The sequence below is a fragment of the Rhea pennata genome, chromosome 14 (assembly GCF_028389875.1).
Source record: "Rhea pennata isolate bPtePen1 chromosome 14, bPtePen1.pri, whole genome shotgun sequence".
NCBI lineage: Eukaryota > Metazoa > Chordata > Aves > Rheiformes > Rheidae > Rhea > Rhea pennata.
In genome coordinates, this window is record NC_084676.1 from 13461338 (window position 1) to 13487765 (window position 26428).

Genomic DNA, 26428 nt, shown 5'->3' on the forward strand with positions numbered 1-26428 from the left:
CTTAAGAACTTTTGAGAGCTCAGTTTTGTAACTGTAATGGTGTGGTAACAGGAATTGATTTCAATTACCTTGCTTGTGTGAGCTAGTTCGTACTGCGAAAAGGAAATTACAGAAGCACTTGGCTGAGTTCTTAGCTGTCATCAGCTAAATGTATGTCTCAGCTGTTGGTTTGTTTCAAGAGATGCGCCAAAGTACTCTGTAAACCCTCTGCTTTGGCATGTAGATGCTGGCAGTTTACCTGCAGTTAAGGATTAAGAATTCTAGCAGCACAGGTGTTAAGCCCCATGAAAATACAGAGAAGGCTTTGCTTATTTCCCTGAGAGCTAGGCCTTTGGTCTTCAGAAAAAAATGAATTTCTGATTTTAAAAAAATGATGTCTTCAAAGGACAATGGATGAGGTGAATTACACATCTGATGTAGTTATTTTTCTTTTTTGTTGTCATTTAAAGTTCAGTTTATTTTGCACTACCTCTGGGTTATATGTAGCTCCACTGTCATTTTGGTCCTGAAAGTGCAGGCTACATGATGGAAATCAGAGAAAAGTGCCATTACGTTGGCATTAATCTTCCATTGTAATGACTCAGGCAATTCACTCCATCTCGATGAGATGGGCTAAGAGAAAAAATATCCAAGAAACAGTATCTTCCCCTCCCAAAAAGAAGTATTCATCCCTGAAGATACAGCAAAACAGAACTTCTGAGATTATAGCTAGATTATACTGAAATTTAGCTTAGGAGCTTGTTTAAGACATTCAAATTATTTGTGAAAGATTTTTCTTGTTCTATTTTATGTGACTGAAAAGCAGGAGAGAATAGGTAAAAGGTAGGGATAGTTTAGGTGTGGCCTTCAAATTGAATGATTTCTTTGTCTGTAGTTTCAATATGATAAAAAAAAAAAAAAAAAAAGGCCTGACTTATCCCTATTTTCAATGGGAATGCAGGTATGAAAGTAGAAATATTCACATAGGAAGGGAAGCAAACATGAAATGTAATACATTCATGGCAGGGCAGCTGGACAATTAGCAATGCAGAATTCTGAAATTGTAGGTCTAGTGACAAAGGTTTTTAAATGTTTTTATTTTTTTCTTGATTGGAGAATGACAAAAAGAGTGCCTAATATTTATGGAGAATAAAGGCATGCAAAAAAATCAACTTGTGGGTCTAATCTCAGTATACAGAGATATTCTGCGTGCAGCGTGTAGAACGTGTACTTGGACAAAAGATGCTTGGAAAATGGCATAAAATTTAGCTTGTGTCTATCAAAGACTAATTTGGGTAAACAACACTAATAGTTCTTTGATAACACTGATGGGGCACAGAAAGGTATCATCTTTCTGGACTTGAGAAGGGTGTTTGATACAGTGGGAGACAGCCTGAAGAGGATCATTATTACTGGAATTAGGCCCTTGCCACGGAGCTCAAACCAAAAAGGGGTAGCAGTTCGAGCACTGAAAGAGGAATTGTTAGGCCAGGGAAATAACTGTTTGAGAGCAGTCCTGATTATTTCATTAATGTCTCTGACATAGATGTTGGAAGTCTGCTAATTTAAGTGTACTGATGACCCAAACATCAGGTGTCATCAGTGCAGGAGAAGATTGGGCAATTGCAAAGGAATAACTGAGTTCTAGAAATGGGATTAAATTCAGTGATTCTTTGTGCCAGAAAACACACCTGAAGGGTTATAGCCCAAACAGATCCGCAATAAGAAGGTCATCAGTGAGAAATAATGGTGGAGAAGGAGCTCTTGTCCTGTTATGTCACAGCATGACTGTGATCTGCTGTTGTGATGCAGCTGTGAAAAAGGCAAATGCAGTCGGGGTGCTTGGAGAGAGGTATCTCCAGTTCAGTTAGAGAAGCGTTAGTGTTGCTGTACATAGCCCTATGAGACATCGTCTGAAGTAGCGTATGTAACTCTGTAACTTGTGTTTGAGAGAGATGAGCTCAATACAGGCAGAGAAAAGCCATGAGGAAGATTGGGGAGATGAAGACCGTAAAAGAGTTTGGTTTGTGAGAAGGACCCTGACCGCTGCCTGTAAGCGTATCCTGATGGTTACTTCAGGGAGAGAGGCAAACTTCTTCAGGAAAAGAACAATACTGACACAAGAACAAATAGGTCTAACCTGATTGCAAATAAATTCAGGCTGAAAATAAGGAGAGGGGTGAGAATATCAAAATGTCCAGGAACGGCCTGGAACAAAGGTTTCTGTGAGTTATGGATACAAGGAGACCCAACTGCTTGGAGAACCTGGAGAGTTCCTCAGAGGCTGTCTGCAAAGGGGCACGAGCTCAGCGCCGCCAGGCAGCCCTCGGCTGCTTGTTCTGTTGTTGCTATTTGCCTGTTTCATGCATTTAGCCAGGCTTTGGGTGCAGAGCTGCCAGACTGTTTCCACAAAAATAAGTTCAATTTGCTATAAGAACATAGTTGCCAAATACTACAAAGCATCTGTAGATGTTTCAGGTATGACTGGCAGCGGCTTTTAATTGTGGGATCTGTGGTTGTAGTCCACTGTAGCAGGAAGGGAATAGGTGGAAGGGGCAGAGACCTGTATTAACTGATGTTGTCTCCCCTGCAGAGCCAACCCAGTCTCACTGAGGAAAAGTCCAAGAAGCTAAAGAGACGGCCACAGATGAAGCGCAGGTCACAGGCGGAGGTCATGAAGGAGCGAGAGGACGAGTGTTTCAGCTGTGGGGATGGAGGGCAGCTAGTTTCTTGTAAGAAGCCGGGCTGCCCCAAAGTGTACCATGCCGACTGCCTCAACCTGACCAAGAGGCCTGCAGGTCAGTGCACTGTGCGACTCCGCTCAGCTCAGCTCCGGGAGGAGCGGAGTGTGTGTCGGCCTCCAGTGAGAACGCTGGCTTATGGTCTTCCCAGCGCTGCTCGCTGCGTTGCACTCCCTCTGCCATGTCTAAAAACCAGAGAGCTTTATCACTTGAGCACGCTTGCGCCTCACACAACACAGCCCTAGTTTGCACCCTACTATGACTGCAGAGCGTGAATTTATTGCTGAATGGGGAGCTTGTTGTCACCTAAGAAATACTGCTTGTGAGCTGACCCCATTCTCTGGGCCTAGCAGAGGACAATCCCAAGGACAGGAGAGGTACTGATTGCTCGAATTGGCTGTTTCTCCAAAGCTGAACAGAAGTTAGTGCAATGAATTGTGAGGAAAAGCACTAATGAAAAATGGGAATTAAAGAAGAATGCGTTAGATATCTAAAAAGCCATGATTTCATATTAAGGAAGAGAACAGAATCAAAGCATACCCTCCTTTGCGGTGAAATGTGGGCAGAAATTTAACATATAAGGCAAAAGTATTCAAAAAGTAGTTTTAGTTCGTGTGCAGAAAAAGTTCATGTACTCACTGTATGAGAACAATTGAACAGTTTCCATTTCATTAGCAGCTTGAGAGATGTAAAGTAATATCTATTAGAGGAAAACTTTTAGGTTACTTTTAGAAGTCTTAGAGGACCTGCTTGAGAGGACTGTTTCCTCTGTTGTTGCAGGACTTCTTGGTTAGTAAAGAAATCCCAGGGACCATTGAGTATTTTGATTTAATTAGTATTCAGAAATGAAAAAAGTCTGACCTGAACCTTGGTAGGCCAGTTAGCCTGATTTCTGCCAGGCCAAGAGGATGGAAAAGCTGATATGAGACCAAGGCCAAAGATTAAAAGGGTAAGAATGTAAACAGTACTGGATAACTAAGTTTTTAACCAGAATAACTCGTCAAACCTAATTTAGTGTTTTGTTAAGATATAAATTTGGTTAATAAAGGCAACTGCATTGATGTAATTAGGTTTAGGGGTTTGTATGTCTTTTCAGTTAGTACTGTACAGCGTTGTCATTAGAAACTCTCTGTGCAGCCCTGTACAGTATTTTTTGATCACCTCAGAGGAAGGTTAAGAAGTGTGTAACTGAGAGGTATCTGCAAGGACTCTGACAGTTTCTTTTACAATGAAGTGTTCCTGTTGGAGCTCCATAAGGAACCAGAACTGGGCATTCAACATCATGAGCTGTAATTTGGCAAAGTATAAAAAGTGCTAGTAATACATTTTACAGATGGCAGAAATTATCAGTGTGTTTAAACATTAGGGAGAATAGGATGTTTGTACGGAATAGCTTGCATTGCTCTGCTCGTTGAAGAAACGCTGTAGCAGAGCCATGTGAGAGCTGATGACAAGTGTAGGCAATTCCTGTGGAAACATAATCGAACAGGGTGAGGAAGTCTCGAGTTATTGCCTTTCCACACCAGATTCTGTGCTAAGACAGGACCTTGAAACATCCTGGTAAATATTTTTCCATGCTTTCAAATCTCCAGTAGAGTGGAAGCCAGCATCTCCCCTGTTCCCCTGCTTTACATTTGAGACGTTTTTTCTGTTAAACAGCCTAACGTTCTAAATAGAGTTAAAAAACAGTGGATTGCTGTCTCTCTGATACAATTATTTTATGTACTGAAAGACTTGTATTATCTCCTTAGTCCTTTTCCAGATTAAACAAACACAACCTGTCCTTGCAGCTCTTACTTTCTAAAATTATAATTCTTGCTCTACTCTTGTCCCATTTGCCAACATATTTTCTAAAGTGCAGTAATAAGAATGTTTAACAGTATTGCCACCAAGGCCTTACTAATGCCAGATGATCATTAATAGCTGCTTTTTGAGAATAGTTTTGAGCCAGTTACAGCCATTTTACCTTTTTTTTCTTTTTTAATGCAGGCTGTTATTTTCATAACCTGCAACTTATAATATCATGCAGAATGTTAAAAGTTTATCACATTTTACTTCAAAAGCTTCTTCTATCATGGCATTGCTGCTGAATAGTAGGAATTTCCTGCTAGTTTGCATGCTACTAATTGTGTGATCGTACTTCTGAGAGCTGCTCTGCCCTGGGCTGCCTCTGGAGAGGCTCCTTATTCGTTAGGCCTTTTATCCTGTCAGGGGCCGTTAAGAGTGGTTTGATGCAGTCTATCCTTGATGAAACATGCTGGCAGTTTTGGTCTTACTTTATTTTCAGTCGTTACAAATGACCTTTATAATAATAGTTCCAGAGTCTCTCCAGTGACCAAAGTGACTGTTGAAAGTGGCTGTTCTTTAATTTAATAACAACATGTCAGGAAGGCTCACCAGTCCGGGCAGTGGGAAAAGGCTTGGTGCAGGGGTTGGCGTGGGAGCAAGGGGAAGCAGTAATATCTATACTGCAGCACTGCAAGGCTGAAATGGGAAAACCGTATCTAGTTTGAAGCTTCCATGCTCTGAAAATGATGTTGAAAAATTGGAAAAGATACAGAGAAGCTATGTGTGTTTTTTTGAAACCGGAACAGAAGTCTTGGATCAGCTTCAAAGGAATAGAAAAGCATGGTGCATGTTGTCTCCAGCCCAGGAGGAAAAGCAGCATGCGAGGCAGGGAAGAATGGAAAGCTGATGTTGCACAAGTGCATCAAGAAATGACCACAGCTGCTCGGTGCAGCACAGGAATCTCTATCTCTTCCTGCCTTTCTTGGAAAGAGCTAGTAGCCAAAACCACAGATATGTGGGCTTGGTTTGGGGAGCGTGGGGAGTGCTCCAGCCCTGGCACTACATTGCTGCCGTGCTGCTAGCTGTCCTCTGCCCTTGCTTCTGGCTGCCTCTTGAGGGCAGACAGGTCCGTGGCTCTACTCCAGCCTTTCGGGGAGGACTGCTCAGCCAGGAGCTGCTCGTGGCAGCAGGACATGGCACTGCCTGGCCCTGGGAGCAGGGAGGACCAGGAGGCTGCAGAGGCCTTACTTGATAGCGTGATGGTCAGAGACTCAGCTCATCATGTACCTTGACTGCAGATGATCTCGTTCTCCTTGGGGCTGTAAAGCTGGCATCCGTGAACTAGTTAGAAGCTTGGTGAAATGGCAGCAGCCTTGGCTGGTGGGAAGCAGGGGGCTGAATCAGTAAGATCCATCTTCATGTGGAAAAAAAAAGAAAAAGCTCTATGAACTGTCATGTTTATTTTCTTTTCCTCTGTGACGGTTTTGATACTGGCAGTGAACAGATTCACCGTGGACAGTGAACTCCTCAGGGCACAGTTTGGCTTTGTATTAAAAAACATTATTTATCATGGGCATACACAGAGGTTAAGGAAGATGCCTTGGGGAAGGAGACGAGAGAAACTAATTTCCTTATATCCGCTGTCCTCTGATGGCTACTTTCTGATAAACAGGAAGGGAGGAAGTTGACTCCAGAATTAATAAAGAATTAGATGAACCTGGAACATCTACAAATCATTCAGCGTGGAGGGCTGAATATGAAACAAAACTTGCAGTAGTCTGTAATCTGGATGGCCAAGATTTAAAAAAAATTTGGACGAAATTACTTCAAAAAGTCCTTTGAGTGTCTTGTATACAGATATTACTGGGTTTTTTTGCTTGTTTTTGCTTTTTTTCCCCTGGAAATTAGAGCCCCAATGAGGTGCAAGCTGGAGGTGTCTGCTCTTGTGTAGGTGCCCATACTGATTAGTGTCACCCTGAACTTGGGTGGCCTTTGGTCTCACCTGGCATGGCTTATGTTTGTCATAATGGTGATTTCCCTTGTTGCTTCTAAGGACTGCAGATTACTGTTAACTCACCTTCAAACCCAAGAGCTATGGCAGAAATTAAGGAGAACCAGCAGTAGAATTATATTCGAGTGTTACAGGGGTTTTCCCACTGTCCCTTGAACTCTCTCTGCCACAGGCCTTGTATATTCCCTTGTACCTCACCTAAGTTATGTCTTTTCTCTTGTGTTTGTACTGCAGGAAAATGGGAGTGCCCATGGCATCAGTGTGATTTGTGTGGCAAGGAAGCAGCTTCCTTCTGTGAGATGTGCCCCAGATCCTTCTGCAAGCAGCACCGAGAAGGCATGCTCTTCATCTCCAAGCTGGATGGACGTTTATGCTGCACAGAGCATGATCCCTGTGGGCCCAACCCGCTAGAGCCAGGAGAAATTCGTGAGTATGTGCCTCCCATAGGAGCACTGGCTAATGGCGATGACACCCAGCCACCAGAGCAGCCGTCTGCAGATACAGATCTGAGTGTTCAGTCTTTGGACAGGCTACCTCAGTCAGTGGCCTTCAGACTGCAGACATCGGACAAACCCCCTGCTACCCTAGCGCTGAGGCTGCCACCGTCAGACAAACCCCCCACAACCCTAGCCCTGAGGTTGCAGCCATCAAACAAGCCCCCCACCACCCTAGCCCTGAGGCTGCCTCCACCAGACAAACCACCTGCTACTCTGGCACTGAGACTGCCACCATCAAATAAACCCCCCACTACCTTGTCACTGAGACTGAAGCCATCCAACAAACCCCCCACTACCCTTTCGCTCCGGCTGCAGCCTTCGGACAAACCTCCTACCACCCTGTCGCTCCGTTTGCAGCCATCGGATAGGCCCCAGGCTGCCCTGTCCCTAAGGCTGCAGTCAGAGAAGCAGCCCATCGTTGTAGCGCTCAGATCTCAGCAGCCCGACAAACCTCCCACTAACGCAGTGCTGTGGCCGCTGGATGAGTCTCCTAGTGACTCCTCACAGCCTCATCTGCCGAGCAAATCTCCTCCAGGAACTCCACAGTCATCAGACGAGTCACTTGTTACTGCTGGTGACCTGCAGCTTCAGCTATCGGACAAGCCTCCTGCCACTGCTGGGGTTTTGGGGTTCTCAGACAAGTCTCTCATTGGCACCAGAACCCAGCAGTCTCAGCTGCTGGATGAGTTTCCAGCAAAATGCCTGCATCCTCAACTGTCAGACAGACTTCTCACCACAGCAGGGACCCTGCAGTCCCAGGCAGTGGATGAGCCTCCTGTGGCTGATCAGCCTCAGCTGTTGAATAAAGCTTCTGCCCAGAGTCCACAGCCTCAGTCCATAGAGAAGGCTCCCAGCTCTGTGATGCCACGTGTCCCAGCATCAGAGAAGGCTCCTGGCCCTGGGATGCTGTGGCCTCTGCCCATTGAAAAAGTTCCCAGCTCCCCTATCTCACGGATCCTGCCCACGGAGAAGGTTCCTGGATCTGGAGTGCCACGGCCCCTGCTTCCGGAAAAGGCTTCCTTCTCTGGAGCTGTGCGACTCCCAACCACGGAGAAGACTCCCAGCTCTGGGTTGCCACGTCCCCTACCTTTGGAGAAGGCTCCTGTGTTGGGGATGTCACGGATCCTACCCACAGAGAAGGCACCCAACTTAGGTGTACCATGGCCCCTGCCTCTGGAGAAGGCCCCTGGCTCCAGGTCACCGCACGTGCTGCCAGTGGAGAAGGCTCTCAGCTCAGGGACGCTGCGGCTTCCACTTGGGCAGAAAGCTCTCACCCCCGGGGTACTGCGGGCCCTGCCTCCAGAGAAGGCTTCCGACTCTGGGGCACTGCGGGTCCTGCCTCCGGAGAAGGCTCTTGGCTCTGGAGTGGCCCGGCCTCAGCTGTTGGAGAGGTCTCTCACTCTTACAGCCCCATGGCCTCAGGCATCAGACAAGCTGACTGCGGCTGTAGCTCCTCGGCCTCAAGTTTTGGATAAGCCTCCAGCTGCGTCAGCTCCAAGGCTGTTGCTTTCCGAGAAGGCACTGCGGCCTGTCGACCAGAACGCTCAGCCGAAAGAGAGAGGAGCTTCTGCTATAGAGGTGAATCCCCAGCAGAAAGAGAGGACCATGTTACCTGGTGATCAAATCTCTTGGTCTGCTGGGAAAGCAGCAACACATGTCGGACAGGTACCTTGGCCTACAGAGAAATTACAGACACATGAGCAAACCCACTGGCCCGCTGCAAAAGCCCTGACACCTGCAGAGCAGTCTCCTCGGACAGCAGAGAAACTACCAGAGCCGACTCTTCAGCCTGGCTGGGAAGTGGCTTCAGCCCCCACAGAGCAAACCCCTTGGACATCAGAGAGATTGCGTGCATTTGAGCAGACCCCTCGGCCTGCCAGGGAAGCACCAGTGCCCCCAGAGCAGACGCCGTGGCTTGTCAGGAACGTTCAGACAATTGACCAGATTTCTTGGCTGGCTGGAAAAGTACAGACTCCTCGGGGGCAGGACCCTTTACCTGAACAAAACACAGCGCTAGCCCATAACCAGGATACTGTCTGTCATGAATTGGCTGACTCAGAGCCAAAGTGAGGTTGGTGAATATGGGAGGCAGGTTTCAGTCTTTTAATGTTTAGGGAGGGGGATATTCTTTGTTGTCTTTTTTTTTTCTAATTTTTATTCACTTCCCTGAGCCCAGCCCCTAACCCATGCACATCCTATCCATATTCTCTCATGACATGAGCAAGGACATTCACTTAAGTCTGAGTGTGGCCCAGCCAAGGGGAGAGAATATCCGTGACCTTTTCCTCTTCCTTTTACAAATGGTAAAGCTGAAATAAAGAGTCCACTCTGGATAAATCTCAAATTCCATTGGAATGGTCACATTACTGATCCAGCATGTTCAAGCTCCAGGTCTGATTCATAGATGGGTTCCCAAGTGCACCTAGGGGGCCCTTTCTTCTTACTGTGTTTAGAGGAAGCAGATCAGTTAGGCTGCCCTGGGACTGGAGATGTTTCAGGGATCAGGTGGCTGCCCTGGGACTGGAGAAGTTTCGGGGATCAGGTGGTGAGCAATCAGATGTATTCCCTTGCTAGACTCTGTAGAAGCAGGGAAGGGGGGTTATCTGTTGTCTGCCCAGTTCTCTGTCCCTGCAGGGTTTTGCTTTGCAAGGTTTGTCCATGCGCTCACTGGGATGTGCTGCGTGCGTGGTTCGCTGAAGGACAGGTATTGTCTCCAGCTGAGTTAGGAGAGGAGCCCACTGCACCCGGTCTGTGCAGTTTACTTCAGCAGTAGGCAATATCCATTAAGGCTCCTTTATACATGACTATGACTGTCCAGGCCCAAGAAACAGGAAATCTGAAGGAGGTCAGAAGAAAGAGAGATGTTGGAAGAGGCTACCTGGCAGTTTTTCCATTCTTGTGTCTTAATCCTTTAGCAAAGAAACACGCAGAGTGTTTCCTGCACTTGAAAACATTGTGACCTATAAAGCAGCAATAGCAGAGTAGAGCAGAGTGGATTTCCCCAAGGTGCTGTGCACCACCCCTGCAGGGTGTCGGTGCTCCATTTGAAATTTCCATCTAGTCTCTTCTTGAATTCTGTCATTTCCATGAGCCAGCAAACTAAGCAGTCTTTTCTTCGCTTGTCTCAGACATGTTCAGGACATGTGTTTGCATCGTGTCTGGTCTTTCCAGCAGAGTGATGCACTGCAGTGCTGCAAGTGAAGCCTGTGTCGTTCGCTCTGTAGCACAGAGGCAAGAACGCGGTATCTGTATCGGGACCCATCTCAACACCTTCCCCTTGGGTAGCTTCTGGCTTAACACATCTACAACCAAAGGAGACTTGAATTAACTGGACTATATTGGTGTGTGTGTGTGTGCGTGTGTGCGCGCGTGTCCTTCCAACTGAGTAGTAGTTCTCACACTGGAACACAGTGGGCTCTAGCAGCTGGCTGGCATTCTTTTTTCCTCTTCTCCCTTTTCCAGTTAAGACGTTTTGTACCTGGTGGTTGTCAGGCTGGTGTCCAGACTAGGCCTGCTGAAAGCAGTTGATTACTTGAGTGTTGAGGCAGAAGTTTGCTTTGCTGTGATGCTCTTGGGGCAAGAGGTGGAATCCTAGGGACCGAAGGAGTGGCACCTTGTGACACCAGCCACTGCTGCCCTCGCAGAAAGGAGGAGGGCAGATGTCCCCAGGCGGTACTGCCCGGGTTTGATCAGGTTCAGTATCCTGCCATCAGGAAGCCAGCACACTCTCCCACTCTCACAACACATTACCTCTGTGATTTGCCTGAGCTCCACTGATGCAGGTCCCGCAGCCTCGGATCGCTCTGTGCCAGCCACTCACCTTTTGTACAGCTCCACCGTATCCTTCTAGGTCCAGGCAGATCTGCAAATCTCCCCTCGAAGGGAGAGTTTAGCTCCAGGCTGACCCTTTCCTCCTGACTTGGGAGCAGGTCGTTGCTAGCATTTGGCTTGCAAGTGCTTGCTGCTCCTGGAGCCGGATGGTCATTAGCTTTGCAGTGTTCTACGAAGGGAGACAGACACTTGTACCAAGACAAATCCTGATCCATTCTCCTTTCCTGCTGTGTGCACCCAAGGCAGTGTCCTGCTGTAAAGGCCAGGTGTGCTGGGCACAAGGGGACATTACCAATGCTGTGGTGCATCCCTTCTCTAGTCCGAATCATTTCAGATCTTTTGTAGAATAGCTAGCGACTTTGAAAAGCTTTATGGCTTATGAAAACTTACTGTTTAATGTTGTTTTTCCGGGAAGACTGGCAGGTCAGTTCCTGCTTGCTGCTGAAACTGGGGAAATGCAAGCAGCTTGTGTTTCTGCGTGACTCCTGCACAAAGGGAATCAGGACAACTCCTCAGAGCCATTGAGAGAGAAGATATACTAAGGGCATTTATTAACTTTTTTTAAACAAAATAAAAAAAATGGTAATGAGGTTCAGTATATTAAGTATTTATCATGTGTGAGAAGGAAAATAAATCTTGAATTTACACTTATAGGCCTTCCCATGAGCTGGACTTAGTCATGTAGATTGTGTAAGTAGGGTTACCTCCGTGCCAGCCACCCAGCCAGCTACAACTGTAACCAGAAAGGTATCTGCACTGCTCTGTCCAACTCCGCTTTGCATTGTCATGTGTTAACTAGTTATTTGTTTCATGAAAAATAAACTGTGAATATTTTTGGTGCAGGCTATTTTAAATCTGTATAATGGAGAAGTTCTCAATGAATTCTCATAAGTGCAGGTTTGAAAAATCACTTCTATAAATCGTATGTTCAAATAATAGGGTGAGGTTCACAGCAACAGAAGCCTTTCATACAGCAAGCTGTTATCTAAAAACTTGTTTTTAACAGTGAAAATAGATTGAACTGTTGCATGGCGTTTCAAACCCACAGCCTTATTCCTTGCATCTGACTTTACCTCACCTCTCTTCTTGTCTCCCTTCATGCCTTTTCCATGAGGAACCAGTTTTCCAGCTTGCTACCTTCCAGCTACGTGTTGGAAAATTGACTTCAGCGTAGCTGGGAGGCTGCTCAGTAAAATGTGACCTGGCATTTGGAAATGTCGTTAAAAGAGGAAGCAAGCAAGCTGTTGTTCCCTCCCAGCCCCTGCAGTCCCCTGGGTGAAGTTTAGTCAAATCAGGAGGGTTTTATAGAAGTGCCCAGGGCTCGCATAGGGAGAATTTATGCTTTTAGGAATGACTGACTCTGCTGGGTCACTCAGCAAAATGAGCAAGGCCTGAAAAGGCACGGAGATAGGTCCCTCTAGGCGAGACTAAGAGATGTGCTCTGCTTTCACCAGCCTGTCTTTCAGCTGGAGCTGAACAACATGATCTCAGGGTGGCAGACAGCGTTGGGCAAGAGAACCCTTAAGAAGTAAGTGTGAGCTCCCTCAGCACTTGAGAGGGCGCTTACTGTTTGTGGGAGCTGGTGGCACTTCCTTGGCGGAGGCGAGGGAGAGGTGTGTCCTGGCGCTTCCTCGGTTCCGTTTCTGAAGTTCATTGCTGCCTTTCAGAGTTTTGCCAATTTGAATCACTGGATGTTTTTAACATGTAAGGAAGCAGCAGGTAACACACTGCCCTGGCAGAACGTTAGCGTAGGAGGGAAGCTGCTGCTCTCAGACTGTGACACGGCATGCAGGAGGTCCTGCACCGTAGGAGACGGCCGCCACGGCGCTGCCGCCGCGGCAGGGCAGCTGCGCTTGCTGTCGGGCTGGAGCTCCATGGCTGAGGCCAGGGCATGTTTTGGGATAGTTGAAGGGATCTCATCTGGTCACAAGTGGTCTCAGATGAGATGTCGCTGCACACAAGGTGGAGGAGAGGTGACTCTTGGGTTAATATGCCGCCATGGAGAGTTTTTACGTGGAGAGTAATTGTCAGTTCTGCTTAGAGCTATGTCCCCTTTCCATAACATCTTGAGGAGGCTCATGGAAACTTTCTGGTAACAGTCCACTTACAAAAACATCCGTGACTTCCCACGGCTCTGATAGGGGCTGAAAGTTTTGCTGCCATGTTTGATGGGCAACTGTGCCTGCCAGTGCTCCCTGCGTGCCGGCGGGACGGCCGGGCTCAGAGCAGTGAACAGCAGTGGTGCCTTGGTGGGCTGCAGTCACAGTCCCACCGACTGGGGCACTGTGGTGCCCACTTCAACAGCCGGTTTGCCCATTGGGTAAAGTAGTCTGCATTCACCTTTGCTGATGGAGGAGCTCTTCTGAGGGATAATGGCACAGTTATGGACTTCACGGGGCCACGATCTGCTCGCAGAGGCGGGAGGAGAGTTGTGGAGGAGGAAGAACCACGGGAGTGTACGGGGTGTGTGTGCAGGAGAGGAGCAGCGCACTGGCTACCGCCTTGCTTGGCTCAACCCGTTTACTCCAGCGGAGCTCGCTCGTCCTCGTCCCTGCCAGCCAGGACTCTGGTGAACGTAGCATGAAAGTGACCATTGCAAGGGATAATCCCGTACTGTGTATCTTCAGATACTAGCTAGCTCATGGTAGCATTCTTTGTTACTGTTCTCAAGTTAAAACTTTTCCTATTAAAAAACAAACAAAAAAAAAAAAAAAAAAAAAAACCCCAAAAGACAGATTCATTTCCGTGCACAAACTATCCAGATACTACTGTGGGAGCATGCGTTTTAACCCCCCTCCCCCCCCCCAGGCTCAGGCCTTGCTTTGAAGGAGGGAGCAGTATTAAAATTTAAGAGATCAGATATATGGTTAAATCTAAAGATCAGCAACATATTAAGGTGAGAAGATGCAGAGTTAGGGTGTTAGAAAAGCTTTAACTGTTTAATTAAAAAAAAAGAAGAAAAATGAGGCCTAACCCTAATGCATCTTGCCAGCTGGTTTATCCTGAGCACGCAGTTGATGTATGTTGCTTGTACTTGGATGTGGTACCCAGCATCACTACAGGGTAGAGGAGAGTTTGAGAGACCTCAGACCTTCAACACCTTCGGTTTATTTTTATTTTTAATTTCAGCCTTAACTTCTGATTTTGCTTGGTGTTTGGAATAACTGTAATTGTAACCTGCTTGTAATGTGCTTTGCCCTAAATTACTGATGAGTCTTTCAGCCTTTGCCAGCGAGTGAGTGTTTAAGCAAGGTGTCAAAGTGGTGCAGCTACTCTAAAAGGAAGCTACAGAGGCGGCCGCCTGGATTCAGTGAGTTCTCGTGATGTGGTTTGATCGCCCCGAGCTTTATCCACAGTAGGTGCTCCATGTGATGGTGACACCCCCGTGGAGGCATTTGCGACCGAGGCTCTCTTGCATGAGCAGGGCCTTGCTGATGGGTGCTCTGGGTTCCCAGGCCCTGGGAGACGGGCCGCTGTAGTTCGGAGACCGCTCTGCCGCTTGCCTGGCGTCAGCCGGAGACTTGCCTATGTGGTGATGACAGGATGGCAGTGCCCTTGGTTAACAGGGGGTGGAAGATGCACGTTTGTGCTTCAGGGTCTCCTAAAGTGAAGTCAGGTGCGGGTGCTCTCCAAGCACGGCAGCAGGACAGCGTGCATGAACTTGGGCTAGAGAAGCGGCAGTGATGGACAGTCCCTACAGCACTGAATCTACCTCCGAGGGAAATCTCGAGAAACTGATGATGCTATGTCCTATTTCAAAGTAAAGTTTTAATCAGTTTGCCCTTGGCTGCTAAGCACTTGGGCAATTGTGGTGCTATTGTAAAATGTTTGGCAGCTTAGCACAGTAGGGCTGAACTCACAGCTCCTAGCCCTTGGGCTGGAGTTTTTGTCAGCTGAATCCTGTCCCCTGGTAGCTGGGGCTTGGGCTTTGGTGTGTGTGATGGAAACAGGGCAAGGCATGTCTCTTAAGCCTGGAGGGACTCAATTCCTTTGATTTGTGATGGTTTTGAGACTCAAACCAGCGTGCCGGTGGGCTCCATTAGTGCAGAGAGCAAATGGAGCCACATGAAGCAAACCAGGTATCTGCTAACTGCATGTTCTTTGTGTCTGTTTGGTACTGAGCTGGTTTCAGTTTTTGTTTTTTTCTGATGTTTCCTAGTTGTTGACTTCAAGGAACTGGGTTTTGTGTATTTTTTTTTAGACACTGGGAACTTACTGAAAGGAAAAGCAGCAGCACCAGGAGGCTCAAGGTGAAGCAAGGCTGGAGCTAAGGCTAGCACGGGTGGGAGTGAGTTTGTTCTGTCGGCCGCAGTTCGTGCCGGCGCGGGGGTGCGCGGGCAGCAGCGGCGCTGGCGGCACGCTCTACCGCCTCGGCTGGGCTCCTCGGTAGGGTGGTAGAAACGTTTTGGAAGAGTAGTCCCAGCCGTGCTTGCACGTGGCGCTCCACTGACCGCTCCGCCAGTCTGCTGGCTTCAGACAGAACATGTTGGAAAGCACACGCGGTTTTGAAGTCTCGCGCAGCCCTCCTCCTGCGCAGCCCGCTTGGCGGTGCTCTGGCCGTGCCCCTGCGCGCGGCTCGGCGGTGGGCTCCCGGGGAAGGCGGCCCCATCCCAACGGGCCTGCCGGCGGCAAGCCCAACGGGAGACGTCCCTCTGCAAGCGGTGTGCAGCCCGGCCGCGGAAGAGCGCCGTGTCCCTGGGCGTGCAAGCGGGCGGCTGGGGAAGGGGGTCCCCCGGCCGCCTGCTCCCCCCGCCTTTCCGGGGCGGATAGGAGCAACACGGGGTGCAGTTGTACCAGCGACGAAGCATTAGCTGGGAGGCTTGGTAGGAGCCAACCCTGGTTAGGGGTTAGCTGAGCCCACCCGTGCGCGTGATGCTAGTGGGGCAGCACTGGGGGCCGAGAGCTCTTTGCCCAAGCTCTGCCGCCCGCCGGGAGGTGGCGGAGGGGAACTTCTTGCAGGGTCCCATTTTTCAGGCTTTGCTGAAGGAAAGTTGACTGAAGCACGGGTGCCCGCCGGGGGGCTGGCCAGAGCTGCACGCGCGCGCCGCGGTGGTGTCTGGGGGCCGTGCCAGGCGTGGGTGCTCCCGGGAGACGCGCAGCTACTCAGCGCTGTCCAGGTCTTGTCCGTCGGTTCCAAGCGGAGAATGCCAGAGCGGGTGAGAGAAACCTACATATTTCCAGCATGTATATTATTTTTAGAAGAGGGAGAGGGGAGAGTCTTGGACCATTGATTACTTTCATTTTGCTCCCCTTAGACTGTCGGCTGTGTATGTGAAACTTATAATGAGAAGAGGGTTGCCCTGCCCAGGTGCTCCCAGAACATGTACTGTAATTCTTTGTATATAGAAGAAAAATTACTGTAAAGTAAAGTTTAACTTTACTCTCGATGTCCTCTTGTGTTTTGTCTTGCTGCGTGGGGGCGAGCGCACGCACGCGCACACGGAGGGGCCGTGCGGCCTGGCGCCCAGCCGTACCCCGCGCCGGGCGGTGCGGGTCGGGGCCGAGCGCCGGCTCGGGCGGGAACGCGGCTGCTTCCTCCCTCCCGCGCTGCCCGCTGCTGCCGCCGCCGCGCGCAGGCGGGTCTCCGGGGTGGGGACGGGAGAGAGCTGCAGGAGCCGGGGACGCGGCGGGCCCGGCCGAGGAGCGGGGCCCGGCGAGCGAAGGTCAGTTTGATCGCAGCGCTTCCGCGGGATTCGCCCGGGCGGCGGGGCAGGTTGGCGCCGATGCGGTTGACGCCGAGTCCGCGCCAGGGCTCGCTGGAGGCGGGCGAGAGGTGCTGTGTGCTCACCGAAGGGCAGCCTCTGCGCGACCCTGGTGGAGAAATGAGCATCTAAAACCCACGCGCCGCTCAGCAAGGCTGGGGCAAGGCCGGGGTGTAACAAGGCTCAAAGGGCGGCTGTGTAACCGCTGCTGTGCTCACTGATGTGCTCCTGTCTCAGAGCCCTTCGGAAGGACAAAGCGTGGAGCCTTCCTGTTTGGAGAGAATCACTTGGCCTCTCTCAGAGGAGTAGGAAATCCTCCTCCAGAGCCAGATCAGGTTGACCCAGAGTAGTTGAGGTGCAGCCTTCAGGCAGCTGGGCCAGGAGGGAAGCCTGGAGCCTGCACGCAGCTGCTTGTGGGCTGGCTGCTGGGAGGGGGTCCTAGGAACAGGACCAGCACAGTGGGCACACGGTAGCGCACAGGACACGGCACAACCCAGCCCGTTTTTCCAGGGACCCTTTCAGACGGGGCAGACTCAACTGCAAGTCTGGGTTTGGCGTTCTTCAGTGTTGATGCACGGAGCCACCCAATACTGGTCCTAGCTCAAGCAGAGATCTGGCCAGAGGGAGAGCTCCAGGCTGGCTGTTCTGGTCCAGGCTAAAGGGCCTTGCAGGAGGCTGGGTTAATGCCTGTTCCCACTGGGTTACCCATGGCGGCCTGCAGAGCCGGCGCAGCAAGTTCAACAGGCCTTAGGGAATAGCGCATTGAGGTGACGATCAGCTCCGCTGGGCAAGGGGGGTAGCTCAGGCATTGCTGAGGGCATGGGATCTTCCCCCAGGCACCAGCCTTCAGGAGATGAGTTTCCCCCACACACCTCCACATGCTGAATCCTTTTGCCTGCCCTAGTTGAGGCACATGGTGATGTCTCAACTGTAAGCCCATTCTCAGACCACAATGCGTTTTATTTACATTGTATACCTCAAAAGAAGATGCTTAAATAATCTGTAAAGTATCAGGCAATATCTCCAAGAGAATAAATTAACAGCTGCACTGGGCCAGAGCTGTGACTCAGGGAAGCAGCTTTATCAAACACTGGGTAGCAGATAAACCCTCTGCAGGGAGATGTCTCTGCAAGCATCCCGAGGCGTCACAGTCTGCAGCTCCTCACACAGCAGCAGTGTCCCAGCACCGTGCAGCAGCCCGCTACAGCTGGCGCTGCTCTGCACGCCAAGTCCAGGGAGACGAGAGCAGTCCACGGGGCTGTGCTCCGTTTCTACGTGGCCAGGCAGCCCATACAGCTAAAATACAGCAGGTAAAAAATAGGAAAAGTCTGGAGAGCATGGACTGCCAAGCCCACAGCAGCAATTCCCTTTTGGCAGAAGGTCTCAGTGGTGGCAGCAGCTGTACAAGTAGGTACCACTCTTCTGGCCCAGGTCAACTCCTTTCTCCTCTGAAAGAGAGCAGTGGGGTAAGACAGGGTGTTGACACGTACTGCACCATGATGCCAAGCAGAGGCCAGCCCCTGTCACCCCCAAGCCTGCCCTGTGGAAAGCCAGAAGATCCCTCAGAGATTTATCCCAGGCACAAGCAATTTTAATACAACCCACAGTGAAACTGCAGGATTCATTGCTATAGGACGTTCCAGGGCTGAAGGCAGAGGTGAGCTGAGCCTAAGCAGACACATGAGGACAGGCCCAACACGAAGTGCTGGAAGCAGGTAATGCAGCTGTTGGCGGGGGGTGTCTTTCTGGCTACCTGTTTCCCTAAGGCCTCTTTGTGGCTCAGTCTCAGTATGGACATGCTGTGCAGAGCCTGTCCTGTGCAACAGACTGACACAGGGACACCACAGACGGGGAACTTCCTCTAAAGCTCTGCCGCAAAAAGCCCGGCATGGAGCTGCAGCAACTTCACCAAGGGTGTGGGTGAGACTAGCAGGAACCTGAAACCACGTTGCTGCTCTAAACACCCCCACAGAGCAGTGCGACGGTCTGGGGCCTCCTGCTCCTCAGGCATCAGCAGGGCCAGGGCAAGGAACGACCCTGCGAGACCCCCATGGTGCTTTTCATCTACGCCCTGCCCCAGGCCCAGCACCTGCAGAGGGTGCTCCAAGGGGAATGACCCGTCCTGACACACTCACCTGTCATCACCTGGAAGGCGGTGAAGTGTACAAAGTCCTCAGCCACCTTCTGGAACAGTTCATCTGTGACGGGAGAGAGCACATCAGTGTCTTCCCACACACTGCAGCTGGGCAGCTGCCAGGATGCTCCCGGCAGGAGGTGGATGAGGGCCGGGACCCGGTGACACTCTGCCTGGGCACGGGGCCAGGGGGCTGGAGTCAAGCACCCTGGCTTTGCTCTCCTACCTCGGGGCAGCTACTTCCTCCTCAGGCAAGGGCAGAAGCCTCCTCACCCCTGACTACTCCTGCCATCTCTGATAGCCCCCCAAGAGCAGCTCATCGGGGTGCTCTGCCCCCTTGGCAACTAGTGGGGCCACCTGCCTGCACTGAGCCCAAACACACCTGGAGCTGCCCTCCAGTGCTGCTCAGGCGAGCAGTGATCACAGCTCTGCAGAGAGAAGGATACTCACCAACGCTCTCGCCCGTCTTACTGGAGGTTTCAAACAGCTCTGCCTTGATCTCTGAAAGAACGGGCACAGGTTAATATCCACGGGTGCAAGAAGTGGGCCCACGAGTTCAGCTCTCCTCTGAGCCTCCCTTCCCCTGCAGCAGCAGTTGTGGCTGCTGTCTCAGAGATGGCAAGTTGGCTGGAGCCCAGGGCAAGGTTCAACAAGCAGTTCCTGCCATCCCCCTCTCCCCAGCTGGCTTGGCACCACTTCCAGAGCCCTCTCCCACTGGTCTGTGTATGCACCGTCAGGACATGCTGTGCTCAGGGAGTTTCTTGGAAAACCCGGAGGCTTGTTATGCAGGGAGCCTAGGCCAGGGTGTGCCACAAGCTGCTCCTGCCATTCACCCAGAGGCACAGAGCTGCTGGATCTGCTGCTGGACTGTGCACTGGCAGCCCCTCACACCTCACAACCCTCATGGACACCATGTCTTCCAGCTCACCTCCAGCCCTGCTTGGCCCTAGAGAAATACGGGAAGGCCAGACATTGCCTGGCCAGCGAGCTTCACAGCTCCACTGGAACAACGTAGCACTGCGGTGACTCAAGGGCCTAGGGAGCAGGGAGTGAACAGCAGCTGCTCGTGCCCAGCCACCCAGCAGAGACGTACCATCCGCATAGTCCTGCACGTCATGGAAGTCAACTCCCCGCTTCCTCCTGTCCTCTTCCAGCAGGTCGCTTTTGGTGCCACACAGATAGATCCGGCAGTTCTACAGCAGGTAGAGAAGGGCTAGGTTAGATGTGCCTGTGAGCTCAGGCATTGCCAGCAACATTTCCTCCCTTTCCCAAAGCTGCCAGGCAGCCACATGCCTGCAGCTGGAGGTAAGCAAGAACAGACACACTGCAACCCCCAGTCCTCCCACAGCGCTCCTGAGGCTGCGGACGAACGCAGTGAGACTCACGGCAGCCCAGCAAGCTGCCCTGCTCTCATACAGAAACAGTTTCATGCAGGAAACTGAACCCCCAATTCCTGCTTGTCCTCAGCACATCCAGAGGGTCTTTCCCAGCCCAGCAGCACAAACTCTTCTCTGTAATTTACCTCCTCAAAGTTCTGCAGCTCGTTCACCCAGAATTTGGCTCGCTGGAAACTGCTGCTGTCAGTAAGATCTGGAAGAAAAAAGTCAGGCCCTGCCCTGCCCCAAGACCCTCTGCACCATCCCACCCTCTGTCCCCAGCAGGGAAGAGCCTGAGCCACCAGCACCTGGGCTTGAGGGGCAGCATCCGCACCTGCAACGTGGCGCACCCGCAGCCAGGCTGCTGCAGGCGCAGCTTCCCCGCGCTGCGCCCAGCGCCGCTGCTTCGCCCCTTTAGCAGGCTGGCGTTCCCGCAGGCGCACTCGCACCGGCGAAGCCCTCGTGGCCTCCAGCTCCTTCCTCTTTGCGCTGGGAGGAACAGAGGGCCCGGTGCCTGCCTGCAGCAGCCCCGGGCTCCCGCCGACGCTGCGCCCTTACCGTAGCACACGATGGCCGCTCGCGCGCCGCGGTAGTAAATCCGGCTCATGGCCTCGTACCTCTCGGAGCCGGCTGTGTCCTGGGGGTCGACAGGGAAGCAGTGAGCAGGGGCCCTGTCCGGGCCCAGCGGCCCCCACCGCCACTTTTGTCTCGGAGAGCCCTGCGTCAGGGAGGCGCTCGGGCACGGCATCGAGGCCTGCGGCTGGCACAGCCCGCGGCCCTGCGGACAGCCCGCGTCCCCGCACTCACCCAGATCCCCAAGGTCACGGTCTGGTCCCCCACGGGCATCACCTTGGCCACGAAGGCGGCCCCGATCGTCTGCAAGAGAAGCGGCAGCACTGTGGGGCCCGGCCCTGCGGGGGCAGCCGGCCTGGCCCTCGGGGCAGCATGAGCCGAGGCCTGGACCGGGGACACAGCAGCGCCTGGACCGGGCTTGCACCGGGCCGAGGGGGGGGTGCACACCGTGGGGGCTGGGGCCTGGGCCGGGCTAAGTAGCAGGAGCGACTCATACGGGGCAGGAGCAGGCCCAGAGCGGGCCGCGGGAGGGGCACGGACACAGGCAGGGCCAGGGCCAGGCCCGGGCCGAGCCGAGCCGAGCCGGGCCGGGCCGAGCCGGGGAGGAGGGACTCACGTTCTGGTAGGGCCCGGGGCGGAAGCGGCGGTGCACGTAGCGCTCCACCAGGCTGCTCTTGCCCACGCTCTCCTGGCCCAGCAGCACCACCTTGGCGTCCACGCGCCGCCCGCTCATCCTCGCGCCGCGCCGGGGCCGGGCCGGGCCGCGCCGGGGCGGGGCGCCGGCGGCGGCGGAAGCGAGCCGAGGGGGCGGGGCCTGGAGGGCGGGGAGGGGCCTGGAAGGCGGGGCGGGGCCTGGCGGCGGGGGCGGGGCCTGGAAGGCGGGGCGGGGCCTGGCGGCGGGGCGGGGCCTGCGCGGCGCGGCGCGGCGCGGGGCGGGGCGGACGTGGCGCCGCAGGCTCTCTCTCGCGCTCGCTCTCGCCGCATGGCGGCCGCCCAGCGGGCGCGGGCCGGAGCGGGCGCGGCGGCGGCGGCGGCGCGGGCCTGAGCGGCGGCGGCCCATGGGGAAGTACTGCGCCAGCCTGAGCGTCCTCAAGGGGCCCTGGGACCAGGTCTTCGCCGCCTTCTGGCAGCGCTACCCCAACCCCTACAGGTGCGCGGCGCCGCCGGGCCTAGCGGGGCCTACCGCGCCCTGCCGGGCACCGGCGCCTCCCGCGGCCGCGACCCTCCGCGCGCGCCCTGCCCCGGGGCCCGCTCCGGCGGTGGGGGTGCGGGTGCGGGGGCTGGGCTGCCGAGGGGCCCGCCGCTGCCCCCTGCCCCTCCGGCGCCCCCCGGGTCTCTCTGCTGCCCCACCCCGGCTCCCCCTCGGTCCCGCGGGGCCGATGGGCTCCTCCAGCCCCCCCTTCCCAGGGCCACTGCTGCCTCCCCCACCCCCGGGGCCTGGTGGTGCCGGGAGCAGGGCCTGACATTCCCCCCCCCCCCAATCCCTGTCTTAGCAAACATGTCCTGACCGAAGACATCGTGCACCGGGAAGTGACGCCGGACCAGAAGCTGCTCTCCCGGCGGCTCCTGACCAAGACCAACAGGATGCCCCGCTGGGCGGAGCGCTTCTTCCCCGCCAACGTGGCCCACTCCGTCTACATCTTGGAGGACTCTATCGTGGACCCCAAGAACCGAACCATGACCACGTTCACCTGGAACATCAACCACGCACGTCTCATGGTGAGTACTCGTGGGCGGGCGGGGGAGCGCATGGGAGCGCAGGCCCTGGGCTGCGCTCACGGTCAGGGCTGTGCTTTGTGCAGGTGGTGGAGGAGCGGTGTGTTTATCAGGTGAACCCAGAGAACAGCAACTGGACTGAGGTCAAGCGAGAAGCCTGGGTTTCCTCCAGCCTGTTCGGCGTCTCGCGGGCTGTCCAGGTGAGTGCTGCAGACAGCCCATTGCTTAAGCAGTGCGGTGTTTCTCCGCTACTGTACCCCTGCTCCATGCCATTTTTCTCCTCTTTCCCATTGCTCCCTCAGTCTGCGTGAGCTCACGGAGCCCAGAACCATTACTGCAGTGGCTCCTCTGATGGAGAGGCAGCATAGCATCTGCGAGCCACCAGATGTTTGGGACTGATTGAGCTAGGCCACAGCTCCAGAGACAGCACCTCTATATGAATTATGGTCTGGGCTTGCAACCTCACAGATTCTTCTGTTGCAGGAGTTTGGTCTGGCCAGGTTCAAAAGCAACGTGACCAAGAGCACTAAGGGATTTGAATACGTGCTAGCAAGAATGCAAGGTGAGTACTTGAGGGTAAGCCTTAGCTGTTCAGACCAAGTTTTTGTGGTAACAGGCCACCCCTGTACACCTCAGTCCATGGGTTTTGGTTTGAACTAAACTGACTGAGAAATCCTAGTCCCTTGTCTTTGCCTCCATGTCTTGGCACAGCCTGCTCTTCCTGAGCAGAGCAGCCAGGTAGCATTTACAGTCCCAGTCTCTTCAGAGAGCTGTTGTGAAGCTTGGCAGTGGTGGCCTGTGGGAAGGAGGGGGGAAGTAATACAGCGGTCACGTGCCTGCAGTTCTCCTTTGTGACGTGCCCTGAAGCACGGAGCGCACGGAGCGGCTGTCAGGAATAATTCCCCTTCCCCCACTACGTGGGGAAACATCCTCTGTCCCAAGAGGCAACAAAGTTCAGGCTTGTCTAGCTTGCTAGCTTGTCTAGAACTCCAGCAGCTCTCTGGTGCCAGGGCAGGGCAGGGACTGCTGGGTTAACAACTTCCGTATTACAGGAGAAGCTCCATCCAAAACACTGGTGGAGACTGCCAAGGAAGCGACCGAGAAAGCCAAGGAGACAGCTATAGCTGCTACAGAAAAAGCCAAGGACTTGGCCAGTAAGGCAGCCACCAAGAAGAAGCAGTATGTGTGAGCAGCTCGGCACAGGCAAGAATCAAGCCCACACCAGAACAGATAGGAGCCTCTTAAATTTTATATTTTTTAAACAAACTGTACAAGTCTGACAATCAGCTGCTGTTAGATCCTTTGTAAGATGTAATTATCATTAAAGAATCTACTTCCACCTCTAATTTTGCCTAGGGCTGGCCTATGTGGAACAGAGCCCTGTGATACCCTCTGCTTTGGGGGATGCAGGCAGCGAGTCCAGCACAGCTGCCACGCACGATAGCAAAGTGTTGGGCATGCAGGCAAGACACAGACACAGGCTTAGCCAAGTGCATTTACTAGAATAGTGTCGGGTATATACAAGGTTGCAGGGGGCAAGGCAGTTCTGGGAGCATGAGGGCAAGTTGCTTAATGCACTCTTTACCCTTGCCGGGCTCTTGAGGGGCAGCAGGGCTGTCCGGCACCCGCTGCAGACAGACTTGGGCTCCGGCCTGCCTTGGAGCAGATGGGGCAGGGGCGGACTGTCCCAGTTACAGTCAGGCTGTATTCCGGTGCCTGTTCCCCCCCCCCCCTTTTGAAATGCATTGCTGTGTGCAGAGGGGTCCTGGCCCCAGGTGCCTAGCACTGCAGCCGCTTCAGCTCAAAAGCCCAGCCGTGGGAGCTAGGTGCCCATCCCCATCCTCAGCCCCTTCTCCAGGCAGCCACAACGAGGCTGCGTTTCCGGCAGAGGCAGGCCCTGCGGTGGGCCGGGAGGCGGGAGGTGGAGCAGGCAAAGGCAGTTCCAGAGCGTTTCTGCAATAACCCCGGGGAACCGCAGGGCTCTGCTAGTGCCAGGTGCTGTCAGGACCAGGGCCCACAGGAGCTGGAGTAGCTGTGGTCCCTCCCGGTGCTGAAGCTGGCCAGTAAGTCTCCACCAAACATGGCTCCATCCACATCGATCTCTACCTCCTCTGAGCAGAGGGACAAGCCGGGTCAGGGCCTGGAGGTAACCCCTTCTTCCCTGCCCAGCCCGAGGTAGCCAGGCACACCATCCCCTCACTGACCTCCTTCGGAGCCAGAGTGCTCGGAGAGCCGGGACGAGTCCAGGCTGTCCGTCCTTGTCCGCTCGCTGCCGGGGGGTGAGAGCAATTGCTCCAGCCTCTGCTGCAGGCTCTGTTGTTCACAGCGCAGCCGGTCCTTCACCCTCCGAGCTCTCAGCTCCTGCTCCTCAAGCCTCTGCAGGGAACCAGAGGGCTGTGAGCAGGGCTGTCCCATCCAGTGGGCCAGGACCGCCCCATCTAGCAGGCCATGCTTACCTGGATGTGGAGCCGTGCATGGTGCAGGAGGCTCAGCGTGGTGGAGCGGGCATGCTCCGTGCCCACCGGCACCTGCTGCTTCAGTTGCTCCAGGCAGCGCCGGAGCTGGGCTCTCCTGCAGCAGGGAGAGGGTGGTGGTCACATCGGGGGGCGCAGCCTGCCGCCCCCTCCGTGCTTCCCTCCCTCCCTCCCTCCTGCAGCAGGCCCCGGTCCGGCGGTACCTGTGCTTCTCCAGCGCGTTGTGCACCGACCTGCAAGAGAGCACCTACGGTGAGGCCAGGCACGGCCGGCCGCCTCCCCCCGCCGCTGCCGCCGCCCCGCCGCTCACCTGAAGCTGCCCACGGCCTTGCGGGGCCGCGGCAGGCGCCGCGCGGGGCACAGCGAGGCGTAGCCGTGCTCGGCCTCGGCCAGGCACGACGCGGGGCGGGCGACACTGGTGCCGGCGGCAGCGGCCGCGCCGCGCTCCCGTCGCTCCAGGAACTCGGCCGCCTGCAGGAGCACCTGGATGCTGCTGAGGGCCGGCTCCATGGCGGGCGGCGGCGGGGGCGCCCCGTCGGGGCGGCTCGGCGGCGGCGGCGGCGCCGGGCGGCCGCGAGCCGCGCGCCCATTGGCTGCGGCGCCGCCCGCGCCCGTGACGTCGGCGCGCTTTGGAAACAACTTCGGGCGGGAAAGCGCGTGCTTCAAATTTGAATCGGCGGGAGGGGGCGGGGCGCGCGGAGGCCCCGCCCCCGGCACATGCGGCCCCGCCCCCGCCGCGGGTGAGCACGCGCGGGCGCGGGCGCGCGCACACAGCCGCGCTGCGCACAGATGTCGCCGGTGGATGCTTTTGTCTGTGTTTCTGCGCACATCTGTGTGTCCGCGTGAATGCACGTGCACGCGCGTGTGCACGTGCGCGTGAGTATGTATGTCAGTTGGTGCACGAGCATGTATATGTGCATGCATGTCTGCACACATATACACACACGCATGTATGTGCGTACATGTGCCTGCGCGGCTGGCTGCAGGAGCAGGCCTGGAACACGTGTGCACTATGGGCCCGTGCTCCCCCCGCTGTACCCCGGCTGCCCTGCAGTTGCAAGGGGCCCCCCGTGCACCCAGAGGTGCCCCGACATGGGGCAGCCCCCCCCCCACCCCCCCAGGACCCCGTGGCCAAGCTGCCGCGTGGCACAGCCCGGGACAGGCAGAGCGGAGCGGTTCAACGTGTTTATTAAAATCCAGCTTGCCGAGGTGGGGCCCCACGAGCGACACGGGCCTCCTGGCGGAGCGGGTCCCGGGCGGCCCCGCGGGCACCCGCTGTCATGTGAGGGCTGTGTTTGCGCGTTCTCAGGACGAGCCCCGGTTAAGATTCGGCCCTGCTCTGAACAGCAGCCAAAGTTCACCTGAAAAACGCAACGAAGCACATTTCCGCGCCGGGGGCAGGCAGCGCGCCGCGGCTCTCCGGCAGCGGGGCACGGCTGCGGAGCCGGGCGCTCCCGCCGACCCGCGCCGGCGTTGCACCCCCCCCAGAACAGCCTTTTCTGCCCCGTTCCGCAGCGTCATCCAGATGCAGACGCTGTCCGCGCGGGAGTGCGGCTCCTCTGGCTCCCCGGCGCCCGGCCGTGGCTCTGGGGCCGAGCGCCTCGCG

General features: G+C 54.4%; 4 protein-coding genes across 4 annotated transcripts in view; 2 read left to right on the forward strand and 2 right to left on the reverse strand.

Moving 5' to 3' along the window:
- Nucleotides 1-16234, forward strand: part of NSD1 (nuclear receptor binding SET domain protein 1) — a 49878-nt gene extending 33644 nt beyond the window's left edge. Inside the window, 3 exon segments of the mRNA XM_062587593.1 lie at nucleotides 2573-2777; nucleotides 6754-8941; nucleotides 8943-16234. Coding sequence (XP_062443577.1) covers nucleotides 2573-2777; nucleotides 6754-8941; nucleotides 8943-9033 — 2484 coding nt within the window. The 3' untranslated portion in view covers nucleotides 9034-16234.
- A 1254-nt stretch (nucleotides 16235-17488) lies between these two features.
- RAB24 (RAB24, member RAS oncogene family) lies at nucleotides 17489-21404 on the reverse strand. Its single transcript, XM_062587418.1, has 8 exons — nucleotides 21249-21404; nucleotides 20867-20935; nucleotides 20618-20696; nucleotides 20206-20273; nucleotides 19777-19876; nucleotides 19134-19184; nucleotides 18685-18747; nucleotides 17489-17997 (listed from the first exon to the last, which is right to left on the reverse strand). Exons 1-8 carry the CDS (start codon nucleotides 21363-21365, stop codon nucleotides 17933-17935), a joined length of 612 nt encoding a protein of 203 aa, XP_062443402.1. The 5' UTR covers nucleotides 21366-21404; the 3' UTR covers nucleotides 17489-17932.
- Nucleotides 21405-21627: 223 nt separating this feature from the next.
- On the forward strand, nucleotides 21628-23694 carry PRELID1 (PRELI domain containing 1). The gene is made up of 5 exons (XM_062587370.1): nucleotides 21628-21782; nucleotides 22126-22351; nucleotides 22435-22548; nucleotides 22832-22910; nucleotides 23401-23694. The coding sequence occupies exons 1-5, from the start codon at nucleotides 21691-21693 to the stop codon at nucleotides 23535-23537; spliced, it is 648 nt and encodes a 215-aa protein (XP_062443354.1). The 5' UTR covers nucleotides 21628-21690; the 3' UTR covers nucleotides 23538-23694.
- Nucleotides 23695-23830: 136 nt separating this feature from the next.
- Nucleotides 23831-25332, reverse strand: MXD3 (MAX dimerization protein 3). The gene is made up of 4 exons (XM_062587714.1): nucleotides 25133-25332; nucleotides 24805-24919; nucleotides 24553-24724; nucleotides 23831-24459 (listed from the first exon to the last, which is right to left on the reverse strand). Exons 1-4 carry the CDS (start codon nucleotides 25330-25332, stop codon nucleotides 24350-24352), a joined length of 597 nt encoding a protein of 198 aa, XP_062443698.1. The 3' UTR covers nucleotides 23831-24349.
- Nucleotides 25333-26428: the final 1096 nt, after the last annotated feature.

Coding starts and splice junctions, on each gene's coding strand:
- RAB24 (XM_062587418.1), bottom strand. CDS start 21,365: ATGAGCGGGCGGCGCGTGGACGCCAAGGTGGTGCTGCTGGGCCAGGAG. Junction 19,185..19,776: donor CGTGCAGGACTATGCGGATG/GTACGTCTCTGC, acceptor CCGTTCTTTCAG/AGATCAAGGCAGAGCTGTTT. Junction 18,748..19,133: donor TAAGACGGGCGAGAGCGTTG/GTGAGTATCCTT, acceptor CTCCCGTCACAG/ATGAACTGTTCCAGAAGGTG.
- PRELID1 (XM_062587370.1), top strand. CDS start 21,691: ATGGGGAAGTACTGCGCCAGCCTGAGCGTCCTCAAGGGGCCCTGGGAC. Junction 22,352..22,434: donor TCAACCACGCACGTCTCATG/GTGAGTACTCGT, acceptor TGCTTTGTGCAG/GTGGTGGAGGAGCGGTGTGT. Junction 22,911..23,400: donor CGTGCTAGCAAGAATGCAAG/GTGAGTACTTGA, acceptor TCCGTATTACAG/GAGAAGCTCCATCCAAAACA.
- MXD3 (XM_062587714.1), bottom strand. CDS start 25,332: ATGGAGCCGGCCCTCAGCAGCATCCAGGTGCTCCTGCAGGCGGCCGAG. Junction 24,920..25,132: donor AAGGCCGTGGGCAGCTTCAG/GTGAGCGGCGGG, acceptor TCCCTGCTGCAG/GAGAGCCCAGCTCCGGCGCT. Junction 24,725..24,804: donor ATGCACGGCTCCACATCCAG/GTAAGCATGGCC, acceptor GGTTCCCTGCAG/AGGCTTGAGGAGCAGGAGCT.